At 39.3% G+C, this 22,259-nt stretch overlaps 1 protein-coding gene across 4 annotated transcripts in view; it reads left to right on the top strand.

Annotated features, from left to right (window-relative positions):
* Positions 1-22,259, top strand: part of LOC124254352 (orexin/Hypocretin receptor type 1-like) — a 74,186-nt gene that overhangs the window by 37,900 nt on the left and 14,027 nt on the right. For all 4 annotated transcript variants that reach the window (XR_006892462.1, XR_006892463.1, XR_006892464.1 and 1 more), the window contains exon 2: positions 2,183-2,540. Coding sequence is in view for 1 of the 4 variants with exons in the window: in XM_046688274.1 (XP_046544230.1) it covers positions 2,183-2,540 (358 nt within the window). In the remaining 3 variants the exon portion in view is untranslated. The remainder of the gene's footprint in view (positions 1-2,182; positions 2,541-22,259) is intronic.

Raw genomic sequence — 22,259 nt, forward strand, 5'->3', positions numbered from 1 at the left:
GCTGGCATCAGAATGAGACATTCACGACCAGTATGTTCAACAGGATATGAAACTCGTACAGGATATGTACTCGCTGTACATGTCGTGTTGCTTCTTCTTGTAATGAACCTTACCTTACTTTGTAACAAAGGTCTCCGCCAAATTTATTATGAGAAAATCTAATCAGAACCTTTTCACTCTAGCCTGTATATATTAACAAGATTTAAAATTGGATTTGTGTCGTAGTAGTTGGTCTGATGTTGGATGGGAACCTAATATAGTCATTGTGGGAGGTTATTACAAACACATATTTCAAAAACGCAAAGTCGAAAGCTCGCCATGCTCTCAACATTTGTCAAATTAAACTGGGTGAGTGAAGGCTTTTTAACATCCCATTAATCTCTATTTAAGCATGTATATATCAGACCTGTATATCAAATCTAAACTGGACAATATCCTGATTGAAGCATCCCACGAATAAACCAATTCAACGAACCTGACCACCCCCTCCATCTAGTGGCGAAACGCACAGGTTGTTTGTCGCCAAACACCCTGAATCCCTGTAGACATGCAAGAGAGGCCGTTCAAACTCAGAAGTGGATTTATTAAACAACAGCTTGAATCAAAAATAGCCATCACGACTTTCAAATCACATTTGATAGAAACAGACACGTACATGGTAGGGTTGGCAATAATCGGTACAACACCCGGGACAGTATGATCATTGCTTTTTGCACTGGCTTTGAGCACAAACCTTAACCATGAATCAGTTAGCATTTTCATAAAACTCCATTTTTTCTACATAAAACCCTATTTATTGTGTAATATAAACGTTTATTCCTTTGTATCTTTCTGTGACATTAAAAACACAGGGTATTATCGAAACTTGGGCCATATATGCTTTTCTGATTATTTGACAGCAACTTTCATTATATTATTGTCCGAGGCTGTATTATCTCTGATATAACGTAATCAAATCAGGACGAACGGCGCCACACATAACAGCTAATGCTATGTTCATAAGATGAAGTCACTGTCAGGTTATGTATCACGCAAGCCTATAAGAAGACCGCAAAACAACTCGTGTGTTTATTCCCTCTGAGGATAGGAGAATCGAATAAAGCTCCTTATCACGTTAAGCTGATCGATGAGACATGTTGTGACAGTTGAAATGGGGATATATGCATCGTAAACACAACGTGTGACCGTATAATCAAATCGATTTCCTATTCTTTGAAAGTGCTCAGTGTTCAGCTCTAAACAAGAGGGGTTGAAGTACCATGAGAGTTGCTAATCCCCTTATAGGTACAGGATGTGTAAAAAGCAAACATAGGTGGGGAGTCCACCGTGTCAGTACATCAGAATATTAACGTAAATATTTTTCTCACTCTCAAATCGTGAGTGGTGCTTCACAAAAAGGCGTCCTCTGAGACGGAACATATGACAAGTGTTAGCTTATCGACAGCAGTCAAGTAAAGAGGCGGTTTCCTGTGGAAAAGATAAAGTTAATTAGGGAGGCAAGGATCGTGTTTTTCTTCTTCAAATTTATTCTGAACTCATGTTTAAAAGAAGAAAATAATGGGCATATCATACACAGGCCTATGGCTCTGAGGATTATGATTATGAATTGTGGCATTGTGCACGTGTTGTTACGGTTCGTGAAGGATTCAAGTTTAACACGTCGCAATTTATAACATACTATTTATTTTGGTTTACACTTTCTCAGTAAAGTACATAATGTAATACCTTTTTCGCTTGAGTCACGTCCGAGATTCCAACACACACTGTCGTTTTCTAGGTCCTAGGTGTCGGTTCTTGGACGCAACCCCCGAAGTGCTAGATTCTGTACTTTACTAAGAAAGTGTAATCCCAATTATAACAAATGTTCCATTTGACCACTTTCTAAATGACACTGTGAATAGTGGTCAGTGCACACACAATAAACTCAGGACAGCGCAGAATCCAGATAATATTGACTCCGATACTGATGTCTAAATGTTTCAGAATTTATTGAACTTCTACATTACAAAATTACTGTTATGATGGAACAGTTATTTATTCGTTGTATAATTCTATGTATAATGTATGTTTTCAATCATATGTGTATCTTTGCTTATGTAAAAACCAATTAATATTTGCATAAAATGTCAGTCGTTATGTCTTTCCTACTTGTTATTAATCTATTTTTCTTTTATCTTTTCAGAAAGTCTCAGTCTTTGTGTCAGTTCTGACGCTGACAGCTATATCCATGGAGAGATGGATGGCGATCTGTCGTCCCTTGTGGTTCCGACAGACGTCTGTGAGAGCTAAACGGATCATTGTGTTATTGTGGGGTATATCATTCGCAGCTGCCATTCCTGACTTAGTAGTATTACAAACATATTACATCGAACGATATAACCTTACAATTTGTCAGCCGAGCTGGGATCTGAAGTTTGAGAAAATAAGCTTATTAACAATACTCGTGCTGTTTTACTTCATTCCTCTGCTAATTATGACGTTCGCATACGCAAAAGTTGCCATTTGCCTGTGGCGAAGTGGATCAGCCAATGAATCGACAGGTAAGCATTTATTTCTTCATACTATTCTCATTCCGCTTCCGGTTACAAAATTGCAATGCCTCTTAGGATTTTGTTATGTCATTAAATCTGATTTCTTTCTCCGATACAAAACCTCTGTGTGTGAAGATCTCAGAAAAACCCTTTATGAGTTCTTGCCAGTAAATCAGTCAATCATCTCTTCTAATTTTTTTGGTATTTGACCGAAGTTTTCAGTGGCATAGATGCACGTTATTGTTCCAGTAGATCGATGTTTATGACGTCAGTCACTGGATTGTCTTCTCCAGACTCGATTATTTACCGCCACCATAAAGCTTGAATATTGCGAGTGCGACATGCACAAACCTTCAAAATGCGACAATAGTAACCTTATCAATGTCACATCGACACGATATTTTGTGGATAAGTAATAGTGAACAAATTCAAATTGACACCTAACAGTAAATTAGCATGGTGTCACATTCGTACACGAGTTCCTCAGAATATATGTCATGCTACTCCATGAAAGCGATATTAAGTTTACCGCGTGAACGATATCCCATCTTAATATAATTATTCCGAATATGAAATGAGCAAATGCCAACCGACCTTCATAAATCAAATCGATAGGTGACAAAATGTCTATCGCTAAACTGACATTATAAGTGCACCTTGATGTTATATGCAAAATGGTTAAACATACTACATACTACATTGATTTGAATTAATGACTTGATGCGTCAAGATTTTCCTCAAGTCTGGTAACATTCTTAACTTGAGCGCTGCACTATAAAGAACAGTCATAATATAACTTTAATAGATTTTGATAGAATCTGGAACACATTTGAAGCCTGGGAGACAAGAGTTAGGTCCTCTCATATACCTAAGAAAACGAGTCCATAAGATTCTCCAACTCCCTGGGCCAGAATATAGTGGAAAGGCCCTTAGGGTTATAGTACTCTCTAATACCTCTCTGTCGATATTTAGCACAACAATGCCCTTCGCTGACTATCCACATATACAATGTATTACACTTGGAGCATTGAATAACACTGCTACACTGAATAACACTGGCACCTGAGAAACATCGGGAAGATCAGGAAGTACCTTAATGGAGACACCGCAAAGTTTTTGACACACTGTTATATAACTGCCCGTCTGGACTATTGCAACTCACTGGTCCACGGGGCCGCAGCAGTGCAACATCTCCAGAGGATTCAGAATATTGCTGCACGAGTCATCACAAGGAGCAAAATGATCGCCCACATCACTCCAGTGCTCAGCAGTTTACACTGGCTCCCTATCAAGCAGCGTATACACTACAAGATCCTCACCTTGACGTACAAAGTATTGTACAGTGACACTGCATCATCGTATTTGAGGTCCCTACTTCACAAGCATTGTCCGAGGCGCTCCCTACGTTCAGCAGAAAACGACCTCCTCACAATCTCACACACAGACAGCAAAACGGGTGCTAAAGCATTCTCTGTGAAGGCTACCACTTTGTGAAATCACCTGCCACAAACGATAAAGAGTGCAGAGACCTACTCATCACTGTGTACCCTTGTGAAAACTTTTCTTTTCAATGATGCCTACAACTCCAATTCTTAAAGTTGACATACCAGTCAGACAGTTTTAAGCGCCACTGAGCAGCAAAAGTTTGAAGGAAGGCGCTATACAAATCAATTATTATCATATATATTATTATTTCATGACACCCTATACACGGGAGAGAAGATTTGTAATTGAGAGTGTGATTTTGGTAATATCACATATTCACAATTTTTCAGTCATAGCTTAATGCCTAGTTCGATGCATAAACCACAGTGATACATGTATCTTCCGTTTTCGTTGAAAATGTGCAAGCGCACGATCGTACGTTTCTGGCACGTCTGAAGGACGGACTTATCCACAGCGAATTACAGCACAACTCGTCTATCCATAATTGCCCACCTCTTCTGCAATACACCAAATTAGTCATAATGACACAGACTAATCATATGAGGTAGGTGCAGTCAAACACGGCTGTGTCGAAGTTGAAGAGACCTATGTAAATACTTCGAGCTATCCGAGGTTCAGCTCATCAGCAAAACGGTGAATAAAGAATAGAACAGAGGAACCATGCTTTTACTTCGAGCTCTCCGAGGTTCAGCTCATCAGCAAAATGGTGAGTAAAGAATAGAACAGAGGAACGATGCGTTTACTTCGGGACAACCGTTGTTTCGACAAACTCGAAGTTCGACACAGCAGTGTTTGTTTGTCTCGATTTACTTATTTCCGAAATACATCAGTTCCAATCCTTTGTGAGAGAATAAAATCCTCAAAAATGCGTCAAATCTGGACTGTAAGTGTCGCGGTATTGAATTCGTCCTCTGTGGTAGTCTCTCTGTCTCATACAGCCTACTTGTTCCTAATCTCATAAAGAACAGATGTCAACACATCACCCTGTTGATACTCACGCGTGAATCTCACCAACGAACACGTCTAGACGAGACGACGACGAGATTCCTGCTTGAGTCTCCTATTAATACTCTTTAAATGGTTACGACGGTTTCTTTGACACACACGTGATGTGCTAAGTAGCGCACTTGCTGTATGCATTTGGGGGATTGTGTCGCATTAAAAGACAATTAGTTACACTATTGAGGGGCACTTGGCGTTTTCCCCATCTATTTTATGTGCTTAACAACGTTAAAAGGTTTTTTTCGGGATTTGAATCACATACAAACGTTCATATGATGAAACTGTCTTCTCAGAAGGCATGTTATTGACAAGTTAAAATAAATAATGAAATTATAATATCCGTCATAACAATGTAAAAACTGACATAAGTAACGTGAAAAATTTTATAATATTATATCAAAACGATTACAAATGTAATTCTGTTTAAAATGTTATCTCCATCTTTGTATATAATATCTGTATTTCTTGATATATTTTCCAAGTACATGTGAGTTAACTGCATGAATCAATGTAAATTCCATCCATCTCATTAGGTGCCTGACTCCGAGGGTGTCGGTTCGAGTCCCGGATGGGACTCAACTCAAAAAGTACTAGAATTTGTACTTTACTAAGAAAGTGTAATCCCAAATATAACATATTTTATTATATCTATTGTTGTTATTGGTGTCTCATGTACCACCGCTGATCTATGTTGACTATGTATGTATCTTTCATATGCTCATCATGTATAAAGTGAACTTTCAACCTTTACAACCAGATTAAGTAAATACCTTTTGAAGATCGTTAATATCTATCTCGTTACAGAATATGGTTTTATTCATGTATATTTATTAATCATTTCGTGAAAAAATAGTATATTGGACAAAATGAATATTAGCATACGAGTCTTATCTTGGTACAAAATGTCATTATAGTTCCAGTTTTGGTCTAATTACAAGACATGTACCAGATAACATGTCAAAGTCGACCTAATTGTGGGAAAAAGACTATTAAACAGGTCTATAAAACCATCCATCCGAAATAAAATGACCTCATTTACCATGAAACCAAGTTATATTATCTTTGAACAGAAGCTCTTACACTGCAACGATATCATGTTTCATTTACTTTAACCCATTATGTTGTGAAGTGAGTACAAATAGTATTTACTTTCTCAATACTATGCCTCATGCTTGAATCGAAAAGATGAGTGATAGTGAATGTTGAGTTTCCCGATGCTTATATCAGTGATTCGTACCAACTCGTATTATTCCTGTACAAGCCCAATAGTCGTCTTGCAGGTTAGGGAAATGGGTGAGTGCTGACGAATGCTTGAATTCATGTAGTAGTGAGTCTGTAGAGTGGAGGAGAGAAATAATCGTCTTGCAGGTTACGGAAAAGGGTGAGCGGTGACGAATGCTTGAATCCATGTAATAGTGAGTCTGTAGAGTGGAGGAGAGAAATAATCGTCTTGCAGGTTACGGAAAAGGGTGAGCGGTGACGAACGCTTGAATCCATGTAATAGTGAGTCTGTAGAGTGGAGGAGAGAAATAATCTTCTTGCAGGTTGAGGAAAAGGGTGAGCGGTGTCGAATGCTTGAATCCATGTAATAGTGAGTCTGTAGAGTGGAGGAGAGAAATAATCTTCTTGCAGGTTGAGGAAAAGGGTTTATTAGTGCTGACGAATGCTTCAATTCGTATTATGTCTTACTGACAATAACAGAGAGAGAAAGAGAGGGAGGCAGAGAGAGAGAGAGAGAGAGAGAGAGAGAGAGAGAGAGAGAGAGAGAGAGAGAGAGAGAGAGAGAGAGAGAGAGAGAGAGAGAGAGAGAGAGAGAGAGAGAGAGAGAGAGAGAGAGAGAGAGAAATGTTTATTAAATTATCACGTGCTTTGCAATAAAATATAATACAGTACATTTCACTACAGACATACATTAAACACAAAAAGCACCCGGCCATTTGGTCTATGAGACACTACATTCACAAGCATTATAACAAATATAATAACAAATAACAAATGCGTCAGTATTTACATTTTTTTTTAAAATACCAGAGCAAATTCGAACACACACTCATCGGATCCAGGTATAAGTAAGGGACAATGCCCCCTTCCCCGACAGGTGAACACTGTAAATTTGTCATCCTCAGTTGCGATGGTTACGGCTATGCGCTATATCACTTCCATCGTCAACACGTTGCCCGAGGCTTCGACGACTGCATTGATTGGCCTCGAGTCGATTATTTACAGGAAGTTGTGAAATAGCCAGAATGTTGCTGAGTGCCCGTAAGTAACAGTCGTTCCCAAGCTCAGCCATGAATAGTAAACCCCACCAACACTATCGACAGTGATCGATCATTTGATTTTACTTGAATCCATCGGTAAGCCTAGCTATTTATCTATTGCATCACTCAACGAACGCCTATTAAAGATAACACTAGTTACATGTGATGGTATTTAACGACAAATAGTTCTCTAATTGAACACCGTTGATGGTATGATGGCCCAAGTAATGACAACGCATTGGTTAGTGGGGCATTAGTTCTATTTTGGTGAACATTTACACGAGTACATTAACTTCACACATTTATTTGGATATTTGCTTTTGACCCTTATAACTGTTGGTAGAAATGTACGACGTGTTGGGACGCGAATGCATTTATACCACAAACACACATCACTCTTTAATATTTGCGTTGGATAGTGGTAATGCATTTTACAACGCGGTGCAATTTGAGAATAATTGAAACCTTTTCAACCATGCCATTAGATTCGATAACGTTTGCCAACCACAAAATGGATTTTATTTTCACTGAGCTTGGATGAAAATACAAAACACAAACATTTCGCGATGTTCCAGCTATGAAATTTATCACGAATACACAATCTTCATGCTTTTATAGTTGTGGTTGAATGTGGTATCATCACAAAAATTCCTCACGCCCTGGAAGTTATTTTTCTTTTTTGTAGTTTAGTCAATCAGCACTCAGCAATACTCCAGCCATATGGTATGTAAATAATCGAGTCTGGTACACTCCTTTGAAGACAATATTAATGATTCATTTCAATGGTGAAACTGGTACCGGTGTCAAACTTGTATGAGGGGCATGGATATGCCACGGACATTTGCGCCCCTTAGCCGTGCTTGGATCTGCTGATTTGTAGGCTCAGTTTCAGTTGACCATCGGTTTACCCAAATTCGTGGATGTGACTGAAGTGGCAAACGTCTCATTAAGCAGGCATAACAACTGTTTAGGGCCAAACCTCAAAGTGTTAATACTGAATATTTTCTAACAACATGATAATCATTTCATGACTACAGAAACAAAGTTGAGAATAAGGATATGATGTGTGTTGGCCTTTGCGGAAAGATCCAAATTTACAATGAGCCATATTTCATTCAACGAGTGAGTACCTGTGGCACTAGAAACCATTATTAACCCGGTCGATCGACGATTACTCGATTATAACAGCTCCCTAGCTACAGGCAGTGTACAATCCAAGCCGCCTGTAAGGTCCTGTACAGTTAACAATTGCATTCCTACCGGGTACCCGTTTAATGCCGGGTGAGCAAGTGGCATATTTCAAATAAGCCCCTTTCCTAAGGAGATACCACATGTTAACAAACAGTAGGAAGAGAGTCCCCAAACGCTAGAGAGCTGTTACCAAACACGGTCTCCAGTGCAGCATTTGTAATTTTGTCAAATTCGGATTAATAGATGGTTTTCTTTTTCTTTCTTTGGAATATAGTTTCCAGAAAAATAGAAGAAATTGAAATTGCTCATATTTCAGTAGTTTGTGACTAGGCACTCGAGATCAAATGAAATAATTCGAATCCATGCATCTCAGTAACCACCCCATCGCTAAAACCCTTCCCTCTAGCTATAGGAACAGAACCAATCAATGTGAAGTGTGAGTCAGTATATTTACAATTACCTGACACTGAAGACTACACTGGTTTACGTCGGAGAAGTTATGTACATGAGAATAAAGTCGCCCGCTTATGTTGCTACCAAGTATATATACACGAGTCGAGCTTTAACACCAGATATCGGCCTGTTACACTATACTCAGGTTGGGAATGGAAGTGGGTTCACATTTTCGCGAACACCTGGTATCATTTCTATTTGATAGAGATCCATGACTACATGTTGATATCGTAGTCGACTCTATTTTTGGCAGAGATTTCTCATGAGTATGGAAATAATTTTATCTCATTTTGTAATCACAAAGTCATGTTTATAAGCATTATGTGAAACATGAATACTCCTTCATATTACTGAAAACCAGTATAAATATCATTGTTGAATTTCCAAACGAAACGTTGTAATAATATCCACGTAAATGTTAAAAGGAATCTATGCTCTGGCGTCAAAAGGATGTTTAACTTGATTATGGGTCAATCATACTGTGAAACTAATACATTGTACCTCAGCATTCTCCATTAAATATTAACATTGTTAGACATTTAATAATCAAATTACATACAGCTGAACTAAACACTTTAAAGTATCTGTCATGTTTTCTGCCAACATTACGTCTATAATTGTGTTTCAGTAGGTTCATTTCATATTCCAACAAACTGATCGAAGTTGTGAAACAGAATTAACACTCTGGCACTTACGATTTCTAACACTATGTTTAAAATGAGTTTCGCACACTCAAAGCCGAAAATAAATACACTGCTCTTTAAAGTACAATTATAACATTTATCACGGGAAACATTTTTAATTTAGCAATGTATTCACAGTTGGACTGTATCTGAGATACTGCTGTTGACCGCTGTATGCGATATTTAAACTTTGTCATAGCGACTTTGTAATATGAGGGCAAACAAGTGATTGATCAGATAATGGCCATCCATTGTAACCACCTGTTGTCACTTGTCGGTTCTTTCGCCATACATTGTAGCCACATTTTGGCAGTTGTCGGTTCTTTCGCCATACATTGTCACAACATTTTGGCAGTTGTCGGTTCTTTCGCCATATATTGTAACCATATGTTGTCACCTGTCGGTTCTTTCGCCATACATTGTAATCATCTGTTGTCACTTGTCGGTTCTTTCGCCATATATTGTAACCTTCTGTTGTCACCTGTCGGTTCTTTCGCCATACATTGTAACCACATATATTGTCACTTGACGGTTCTTTCGCCATACATTCTAACCATCTGTTGTCACTTGTCGGTTCTTTCGCCATACATTGTACCCACATATATTGTCACTTGACAGTTCTTTTGCCATACATTGTAACCATCTGTTGTCACTTGTCGGTTCTTTCGCCATACATTGTAACCACCTGTTTTCACTTGTCGGTTGTGGTTCCACAAATTGTAAAAATCAGTTGTCACTTGCTGGCTCTTGCGTCACAAATTCTAACACCTATTGTCACTTGTCGACTCTTGCGCCATGCATTGTAACTACTTATAGTCACTTATCGACTTGCGTGCAGATTGTAATTACCTCTTGTCACTTGTCGGCTGATGCGACAACTATGGCATTCTTGAGCATATTTTCGAAAACTCGAAATTTAAAACCTAACTCAAACATATACTATCCCGAAAAAGAAACGCATAGGCCAGAAATCTGATGCGAAAATGTTGTATTTTCAAACATGTATAACTCATCCACAAATAGGCTTTATTGCATGAATTTTTACATCAGTTTAGAAGAAGGAAATGTCTATACAACCAAGTGGATAATTTTAGATAACGGAGACGTTGAGCGTAATGGTGACGACGTAGCACGGTCCCGACGTCGGGTCTCCTGGCTCTCGGTCCAATCTCTCTCAGCCTGTTCCGTACAGTTTGACCGGATATCCTCCGAAGTCCAGGCACCCTGGCTGTTGTGCTCTCAGCAGTGCAGTACGATCACGCAAATGTAGTCCCGGATGTACCGATCTTGGGCTGCAGTGGTGACTCGAGATCTGCCTGTACGGTGACGGTCATTTGTTATACCTGATTGGTTGTAACGAGCTGCAAGCCGTGTTATTGTGCTCAGACTAACATTCAGACGTCTGGCAACAAAAGATTGGTAATCTCCAGCGTGTATTCTTTCAATGGCGATGTTCCGTGTCGCAGCGTCAAGACGTGGCGTAGTGATTTGAGCTTGAAACTCCTTCAAAACGAATGACGATTTCCGAAAGTAATCTGGATTTTTATAGCCAGACAGTGCATGCTCTTTGATGCACAATTTCAACTGGAAGGTGAGTTTTGTTGCGTTGTGGCGATGCGTTTTTAATCCTTGTAAGAAATCTCATCAAAATCAACATTTTCAGGTAAAGTCGAATTTTGGCTTGTGTAATTGTGTAAAATCATGTTATCAACACTTTTGTTACATATTTTGACGATTGTTTGAACACAATAGGTAATTAATAGATTTTTAAAAATACAAAATGCCTATGCGTTTCTTTTGGGGGATAGTATATATATGTCAATGACCTACTATTGCAAAAAGTACGAACATCAGATAATAATCAGTCTTGGTTGACCACCGAAACGGGTGGCATTGGTTGTAAAAGTGTAAATTATAAAATACAGTAAAAAAGATATGGAAGGAATACTGAAAGTCTGTGATGACATCAGGTGTTTGCGGAAATGGTAAACATTTCATGTCCTGCCGATAGCATCTGCCACTCACACAGTTTGCAGAAAAAAGTAAGTGTCCGTTTCTTACCCTCTTCAAACATTTCCACTCATCAGAGGCATAGTTTCCAGTGCTTTGATTCCGCTGTGCCTGAAACGACGCAATTACCAGTATCTCATGGCTTGAGTGTGATATTCAACAAGTTCAGATGAGCTTATGAACAGAGCAGGGATGTTTTGTTGAAAGGAAAGAGCTCAGGCTTCAAGGGCAACCGAGCATTGTCTGTCCAGATCATCCGATTATAGGTCCTCTGTGCTCCCTGAACAGTTTTCCCCAAAGGCTTAGCTGGACCCGAGAACTATTTGTTCTAATCTCAAATTCCCCCAATTCATTATGCTCGGTTTGATAAAATCCAACTCTAGATCTGCTGATTGTACGAATCCAAGATAATGACTGCTTCACGCTATTTACCAACGTTTAAATGTTTTTGGGCCTGCTTCAATGTGGGCGTTCGTACCGCATTTACAAACACACGAAAAGTTATAACAGTACAACGTGTCATTAAACATCAAGTCACTCGATTCGATCAAGACAAATAAAAAACATATAAAGAACTATTTATGATTATCTTGACTTACATCTTCAGTCAAATGTCGAACAACAGAAAGTACACCCCGAATTTTATTCCCAAACAAATTATCTATTAATATACACCAATGGAATGCTTATTGACACTACTCCTTGCTTCCCTATGAGTATCATGTTACCCATTACAACAGAAAGAGGCAGAGATCTAGAGTCAAACCAAGGAGTAGTTTACGAATGTACATGTACAGTGATATTCAAAATGCAAGCCAGATGTTGACAATTCGTAAATCTGCGGAGTCTTATCTAATATCGTTCTTGTTCATACATTCTCAGGAGTAGTTTCTGGGTGGTGTCATTCAGTATTCTGAATGGTCCAACCAATGACTAAGGCGTATTATCGCAGTTTAGACACCGGTCTAGTGGTTAATACGTTGGCCGCAGCAATATGACCAACATGGTGCTTACTATTCCAATACTATCTAATGGCATGGTCATTAGGACGTGTATCAAATCTGATATTCGCAAGATGTTTTAAATGTGTTTCACGAAAGTACTTACGAGCCTTCAAGAACATCGCCAAATTACAAACATATCTTATAGCATCTTACTAATGGTTCCTGTCCAACACAGTTGCAACCACTAAGGCAACATGAAAGTTTGAAACAAGAGGGAAGCGTTAGGGGAATAATAATTTTTTTTATAAAATCTGAAAAATGCCACAAATCAATTTTGTCATCAAGTTTCGTCGAAAAGCTGAAACTGTATCTCATCAGAGATGTTGACCATCTCTGGCACTGGACAGGAAAGCGGCATTAAAGTCTAATCTGAAAGGACAGATAAAGGCTCAAGACGACCACATAATCGACATTGCTCGCGCCATTGTAGAGGGTTCTTGTACTGTTCGGAATGATTGACCTTTGATAGTAATATGTGACATAATTGGACATTGTCTCATGAGGGGTGTGCTATTGGGCTTAGGAAATCCTAAATTGGAATTCTTTCACTTGATTGAGGATTGCTCCAATTTCCTACTTTTCGGGTTTCAAACGATACAGCGAGAGTCACACTTATTTCGACGGCTAATGATTGAAAATGATCAGCGTGGATGGTGGGCGCTCGCTGAATTAGACATTAATGATTCGCCCTTTGATCTTTTTGGTTGTATTCTGTTTGATACTTTGTAGGATAAGACAGAAGCAACCAGGACCATCCAGGAACATTCAGAACAAAGCTATACGAACGTCCTGGTATATCAACCACCAACCAAAATCTGGAATTGTGAAGTAATGACATATGTATCATAAATATCATTATCATTTACATTTATTTCGCTGTCGTGTTGGGTACATATATATATGCATTTGGTTCTTGTAATTCTTATATGTGAAACAAGCCAGGACATTGTCTGAACATGTACTTTGAGCAAACTGGATGAAGGTTTTGAAAAGGTATGTCGTTATTGAGTGAACGCGGAGGAAAGGTTTACAGTGCACATCGCATAATCTTAGGTGAGGTGAGGTGAGGTGAAATTGGGTTTAACGTCGTGCTTGAGAATATTTCGCTCATATGACGACGTGCATGCGTATGTATGTGTAAGTGCGGCTGCTTGTACTAGCCCAGACTGAAGCTGGTTTTATAGTGCTAGCCCACTGAGATACCATGCAGCAGTGAAGCATGAATACCCCACTCAGACACATTATACTGACTCCGAGGCGACCAGTCCTTGTTGTACCCATTAATGCCGAGCGCCAGGCAGGGACCAACAAGTACCATATTTTAACGTCTTTTGGTATGACGCGGTCGGGGATCGAACCCGCGACCTTCCGCTCTCCAGGCGGACGCTCTAACCACTACACCACGGAGGCGGTCATCGCATCATCTTACTTGAAGAATATATAATCGCTACGGTCTACATGATATGGGCGAGGTGCATCCCTAAGGCGTATAAAAAACATATGGTCATCAATTCGAATTACTTTTGCCGTGATTTTGATTCTACGTTTGTCAAATCATGATTGTTGGTTTCACTTACGTTGTTAATGTCTGAGACATACATGCCATCTGGCTTTCTTTGGGTTTGAAGACGCTGAGAAACAGTAATATACCTGAAATACTGTTAAGCGTCCACTTAATCACTCTGTTAGTCTTGCATGATGACATGATACGATTGTTTCCGTCTATTCCTGTCAAATGTATATATCAGCATCGTCATAAATCTTTAAATATTGATTTATTTTTCTATGATTGTTTCTGAGCAATTACGAAAATGTATATTGTTATCTTATTCTGTTTAAAATGTAAAACTAAATCACACAAAAACAAATATCATATTTCATCACGAACACACCATTGTGCCTTTAATGAATATCACTGTATACATGTACATGTACATTCGTAAACTACTCCTTGGTTTGACTCTAGATCTCTGCCTCTTTCTGTTCTAATGGGTAACATGATACCCATAGGGAAGCAAGGAGTAGTGCCATAGACGTCTAAGCACATTGTTTTTGACAGTGATTTGAAGAAATAGGGTTCATAATTGCTGTGAAATGACAACCACCCCTTCAATCACTTCAGAATATACACATCCTGCTGTTACGAAAGGGCTATAAGCATCGACGAAGGAGAAGATTGGAAAGACTTTCCTTGATTGACAAAAACTGTTTTAGTAAAAAAAAGGGGCCTTGGTATTTATGATCTATGTTTCTGAATATATGGGCTATAGTCACCTTGAAATATATGAGTTCAGACCAGACCTTGTTCTATGGTTTACGGAATTAATATATTGTTATTTGAAATGCATTGTAAAGCATTTTCTTAATTATCTTAATCCGGATTGGTAAGTGATGATGTTCGCCTGCTTTGGGTCCTTAAGACTTATTGTTGCAAAACATATTTTATTAGTCATATCTGAAACTCTTGGAATATTTTATTGTCAGTGAAAAAAACACTTTCCGATTATGTTACTTCTGAATTTTCAATGTTGTAGGTCGGCGTATCCTCAAACCAGATACAAGAAGGTCTTAAGTTAGTGTTAAGCGGGAGCAAATATGCAACAGGCGTGATTCAAGTAAACTGTCCTGAAAAGAAAGTATAGATTTGAAAATACCGTCGCCACTCTACTCATTTGAGATGTCATAGCCCACATTTGCAGAGAGGAACATTTGAGAAGGTTCTTTGATTTAACACGATTGACCATTCATGCCCAAGTATACGTTTTAGGGAAGAAAGAAACCTGAAAACAACACAGCACAACTTGCAACAAACGCAAGTTTTTGCCCTCAACCAGTTGGCTTACGTTGAGTGAACCCCTTTTTTCCAAATTGCTGTATCCGCGCTTGCCGAACTCTCATAATTCTAAATGAATCGGTTTTGCGGGGTATTGTCTTTCCCGAGTAACATCGGAAGGCCATAATGAGACAAATCTCCTTATCCAACCTAGCATAAGAAGCCAGTGACACCTTGATCCAATGCACCAAAAGCTAATCCCTCGCAGAGAGTGTCATCTTAAGGTATTTACAAGCTAGTCCCAAAGCAGTGGAGAATCTACCTTTATCAAAACAAAGGTATTAACTTCCCCCTCGCCGAAGTAATGGATGCCACAGGAGCCGTGACGTGCATACTGTTATGTATTTGTTTTTACCAGATACGCATGACTTCAGTAGTTGGTCTGATTGGTTTCAGTGTGTATGGTTGCGTCAGGAATGTCTCATTGGGGAATTTCGTTGTTTGTTTTCTAGCCCCATCCTCGGGAACAGTCATGTCTATGATGCTTGTTATTTGTTGTAGGGAAATAGGTTTGGAATTGGACACGATGCCGCGTGTGGCAAGCATGGCGTGGTTTAACTGTAGGATTGAGAAATGGTATCTGGTCACGTTCCGTATTAAGTCCTGTTGACCATATATGATGCGGCTGTTTATAACAGCTTTTAAATTAATTACACAGACAGTTTTAGGACTAAATGGTCATTTACTGTAAGACTTCTTTAATCCGTTGTCAAACACAGGGTTCATATGTCTTGATTGGATATAGAACGGTTCCCTTACATACTTGATCTATACATGCAGTTTTATCAAATCCTTAAATCAGTTTATTTTTAAAGTCGTTGATAGGCATTTAGATGTTGCAAGACTATGACAATGTGACACTTATTGAGAACTTCTTTGATCTTTTTCACGACGTTTCAGCGGTTCTTCCTTGTTTGTTCATCATGTAAAGTAAATGCAAAGAGATAATATGTATGACATGTTTACTACGTAATGAAAGTTGTCTGCTCGCCCATTTCCCGAATACAGTTTGTCCTCACAGATTACAGTGATTCGTTCATGCCACTTCTGACCACTATTGTGCCAATAGATCTGCAGAAGCAGATTCTGAAAACCGCTTCTGCAGATGCCGGGTCGATTATTGTTTGCCGTTAAATTCAATGTACAGAGACGCTGGGTGTGCCATGAAATTATTAGCTTCACCTAGTTCGATTCCCAAAATTTGTGCAATGTTTGAGGTCCATTCTGATGTTCCTGCAAAGATTTCTTTTTCCGGAATGACATAAAGAGATGCGTAAAACCCAGCCCACTAATTCACCCGAACACAGATTAAAAAAACATTGGATCCACACTGTATTTCTCTCCATTCTTTCACGACACATTGGCATAACCAGTATGACCTCTCTGGTTGGAATGGAATGATTAATGATATGGCATGGGATGAGTCTATTATTTTCAGTTGGCTCAAATCATCAATTTGGGGATGAGTGCATATCCGTACAAACTGCATATATGATTGCTTTTTGTACCCATAGCCTAATTTACCCCGTAAAACAGTGAACCACTTCACTGAGACACACACAGCTTTAACCTGTCTGACTATTGGGATGTCTGACAAATGGGAGGATACCACACAGACATATGACGTTGGCAGATGTCCTGTGACCGTTTTCCAAACTGATATTCCTACAGAAAACTGTTGACCTTTGTAATCTTTTGTTCTAAAGTATACACCACTATCGTGAGATTAGAAAGTTCAACTGATTAGAAATCCGACGCTTTAGACATGACAATCCGTGTCAGAGAAATGCCCAAAGTGTTGGTGTAACTTAATTTTACTGGACACTCTGTAAGGGCTTATTCGCCAGGTCCTTCGCCTGGAATGTCTTGCCACAATTGTTGTAAATAATACAGGAACCAGGGCATGTTATTTAGTAACGTGAATGAACAATGGTCAGTATTTGATTAGCAAACGGGTTGGTTTGTGGAGAAAGTGCTTCTGAATATAGTTTTTCTTTCCCGGTAATTCTCTTAAATTTTCTACCGCTGACCAGTCAGGATATAGGATTCTAAAATGTCTCGGTACAAGTGCTTACATTCAGAATTTCGGCGATTCTTTTAGAAATATCGAATATACATTGACTAAAGTACCAAGGATCACTATTGGTTATTGGCACCGTGACAACGTGGCGCCGCGCTTATCTGGACTCATATATACGGAAGCTTTGCCTAAAAGACGAAATGTGCTTGGGCCGAAATAAATATGTACTTCATAAAATGCATTTTTATCCGGAAATCCTGTTTCCGGATCCGGATCAAACAGTACAAAATGCACACTAGTGTATCCTTCTGTCCGGACGACAACCGTGCTTGACTGTGTTTGTTTTGCAATTCGTCACCTAGGAGCCAACATCAAACGGGATAGTACCATGTGACCACTGTGTTAATTAGTTTCATGTCTCGATTGTTAGATAGGCTGTTATTGCCAGTTAGCAACGAGGTATGGTTTGAGATCATCCCATCAAATTACATGTGATAAAATTGGGCACCGAGCGGAAACGTAATGAGGATTTTATACGTCGGTAGAGGTAACACCGGTGAGTTCGTATACAGAGGACAGAGGTATACTGAAACTCGTGTATCCGGACAATATTTTAGAAGACATAATTGTCAGAATATTCGAAATGCAGTTCGAGTGAAGAGACCTATAAGATGAAGCAACTAGCTTGCAGGCGTTGATGCTGACGTTGCGTTAAAGATTGTGGATCACGCGTATATATCAGAGTTGGGTATTGCCGATAATTTTCATATTGCGATAAATTGGGATGCGAAAGCATATATTGCGATATGTATTGCAATATATTGCAAGAAGGTTTTTTTAAACAAAAAACTACTTATAATCGAGTTAATGCTTGATTTTATAAAGCCAAAACACAACAAAATCACTATGCTTGATTAAGGTTTAATAAAAACTTTTAATCGTCCCGCCTGAGAATTTCACTTTACCATTGCATATTTTACATACTGCGTTCCTCTTATCAATAGTTCCATCTACCGTGATCTTTGTCAACCCCAAATGCTGCCATACTGAAGCCGTTGCCCTAGTGTTTGGCACCACAATAAATTGTTCATTGTTGGGGGTCGCCATTTTACAACAAACGCATGACTTCCGGTGTGAAGAACGGTAACATCCGAAGATTTCCGAGTGTTACGAGGTTTTCCGAATGCATGTCAAAATACCGGTTTTCGATCAGCGTATCGCAATACGTATCGTTTTTATGTCTGAACCGGTAAATACCGGTAAACCAGTTATATTGCGCACCCCTAATCAGAGTTGCACGCTATTGCCGATATACCGGTATACCGTAAAGCGCTTTTCAAACGATACATATTGCAATATTGTTTCTGAATACTTTTATATTGGGTAAGAACTCTGTGGTTTCAATTGCAATCTTCACAGACATGTGACCGATGAAGATCTGGGTTAAAATTGGTCTTCAGTAATCCAAGCTGCACGGCTTGTCGTAAGAGGCGACTAACGGGATCGGGAGGTCAGGCTCGCTGTGACATGTCATCGTATCCCAATGGCGTAGGTCGATGCTCATGCTGTTGATCACTGGATTGTCTGGTCCGGACTCGATTATTCACAGACCGCCGCCATAAAGCTGGAATATTGCAGAGTGCGGCGTTGAAAAACCAACCAACCAACCAAGCAACTCACTCACAATGGATGTTACCCTTTGTATAGTGAAAGGACAAAACGGTTTCTTTATATACCATATATCGTATTATTCAGCTAATTTTGAGATTCCTGTCATCAGAACCATAACATATGTTTCAGAGCCTTATCTATGGAATCCTGGAAGGGACATTGTCGCGTTGTCGCACTGTCCCGTTGTCGCCCTCTCAAAAACAGCAAAATGAGGCAAAATTAACCAAAACGCGACAATGCGACAACGCAACATTTCGGCCATTTGTTGCATTGTCGCGATTTGAATAATATTTTTGTATTCCTCCAAAGGGCGACAATGCGACATAGCGACAATTTTCAAGGTCAAAATATGTCGCGTTGTCGCATTGTCGCCCCATCTGTGTGAAAAAATCCCCAAAATGCGAGACAACGCGACAATGTCCCTTCTCAGATTCTGTACTTATCAGATAGTGTACGAAAAGCCTTTTCATTTCAACATTTGTCGTCCCGTTTTCACGGGCGTCGAAAATTCTAACCTCAGAGAAATCTCACAAAAGACCCCTCAAGCACGTCGAGACAACAAAGACAACATAACTGTTCTGTTGTTGATTGAAAAACATGATATCGTATTCTCTTCACTGACGTAAATATTCTGTCAACTATTGGCATATCAATGATTAAATATTATCGACATCTGACACTCCCTTTGTTTGGGATCAAAACATTCCTACAGCAATATTAGACAAGGCATGTTGCCATGCATCTTAATAAAGTCAAACTTTGTTATCAGAAAATTAATGCAACGGAGCAGAATTGTATTCCGCGCTATTCCAATTTGTTATTCTACCATCCTTGATTTCATATTTTGACAGATATCTGTTTGAACTGTATGAATATGGCGTAACGTAATGCTTCAACGTTGCTTAACGTTGTCTGATATGTTGACGACAATAACGGTGGCGCTGACAGGAAAATGTCCCAGAAATGCTGATAGAGGTCAGAGTGTGATGCGTTTGGACGCTTAAATAGCTGACTGACTATTCAAATGATTGTAATTGACCACTGAATAATCCCTGGTCGTGTAAAGTACAACATGCAATGAATACCGATATCCCCGTTCAAAAGATCGCCTTTTGACGTTTTTTCCCCACGTAGAGCCGTTATGCAATGATGTGCTGCTGAAACGGAGGCAGTGAGTGAGCTAATTGGGTTTAGGTCCACTTTTTCATGTCATTTATATCATTTGTAGTGAATGTATTCAGTTATGTGTATGTACAATGTTGGATAATTTAACCTACGCATTCTGAGTGCTGCTACTCTTTCGCCATCAACTTCAGCGCCATGACTGCCACACGTCTATGGTAACAATTGCCATAAAGGGCGGTGGGGTAGCCTTGCGTTTAAAGCGTTCGCCCGTCACGATGAAGATCCGGTTTCGATTCCCCACATGGAACATTAATTTATGTGAAGCGTGTTTCTGGTGTCCCCCCTTGAATATTACTTAAAGCGGTGAAAACCATACTCACTCACTCACTCAGGTTCAAAACCTCTCTCCCCATTGGGACCCTGAATAGAATGGTGCCCCCAGAACCCCACTGCTTATCGTTGTTAACAAAGACAATCACTGGATAGTTTGGTCCACACGTACACCGAACCCTAGTTAATCCGGACACCGGTTCGTGGGGTTTCCTGATTGCTTATGCCCTGACTATACAGGTTTCATTTCTACTGCTAAACGAGTAGTTACGATTATCAGCATATTCAAAACACAGTGTTTATACCCGCTGACTTCGTAATTGACAAGGTAATTAATTTTGGATGTAATTAAATAAGATCATGTAATATTGATATACACCGCCATGCACTGAACAAATTGATTAGGGTGTGTAATCAGAAACGTGTGATAATACAACACTTCATTTGCAAAGATCTGTCGATGACGGGGACATAGGATAGCCCTTGTCTTATTTCAGCAATCACACCACCATCCGTCAAGCTGTCAATCACTGTTGACTCTCACTCGTCAAACGCAAATACACATCATAGTTCCTGACAAGTATTAAGCATGTCCATGTTCTGAAATGTTGATTACTATTGATAAGCTTGATCGATCTCTTTTCTGGGGTGATTTCAGTCACGTAGTCCAACACGCAATAAAGAACTCGTGCTATTAACTTAACATACACAAACTTGAATAAACAATATAGCTTATACGCGTGAAGAAGTAAATAAATATTCAACAGATTCTAATACCAATCAAGACATTTCACTGAGGCAAATACTGTATTCTGTTGGTATTTGCATCCTCGTCTTGACGTTTCACATATTCCTGAAACATTTTAACACCAGCAAAACGTGAAGATAAAAAGCCACTGGGATGAGATATTTATGATGTATTTGAAATCGGAGTTTATATCGTGTGTTGTGTTTTTTCGTTTGAATCTGTTGAAATGTCCATTGTGTTCAGATTGTTGATTGTGTTTCGAATAAAAAATAAACATTGCACGTCTTTTCAACTTTTTTTCGTGTTTGCAATCTCAAGTATTATAAGTACGTACGTATATTCTCTGATATCAAGCTAAAAGTTCATTTAAAACTCAATCATGTTAAAGTGTCCATTTAACACGAGTCATGAGCTAACAAAAAAGGATATTAAATTTTCCTTGGCGTTAAATGACTCATAGTGGAGTAAAGTGTTTATGATCAAATGTTGAGTAACGTATGTAGAAGGTTGAAAGTAACGGGACTGACTGCGTGTGTAACTCTTGTTGGTGTAAGCGCATGTCGAAGAGGGAATTTTATGCGTGTTGAACTTGGTTCTGTTGTGGAAACCCATATACGCGGATATTATGATACGAATCCTAGAAATAAACACGCTGAATCTACTGACAAACGAGGATAAGTTGAGCACCGACCTGACAACTGACCCGTATTAGCATGTATGAGTGCCGCCAACTGGCGCTTGCCATTGTTAGCGAAGGGGCCCCAGGTTGTCTGCGATCAAGTGTAGTGCGATGGGTGAAGCAAGGCGCAAGGTGTGTGTAGCTACGCGCGGAATCAATTTCATTGTCATGTAATGCACGTGCACTAGCCTACATCTGCTCTACCTTCCACAAACCAAATGGGTTCGCTCATTGCCGTGCACCGCCTACTTCTGGTAAACGCGTTCTCTGCG

This window comes from Haliotis rubra, unplaced genomic scaffold, assembly GCF_003918875.1.
Source record: "Haliotis rubra isolate DU_JTF1 unplaced genomic scaffold, ASM391887v1 Scf571, whole genome shotgun sequence".
NCBI lineage: Eukaryota > Metazoa > Mollusca > Gastropoda > Lepetellida > Haliotidae > Haliotis > Haliotis rubra.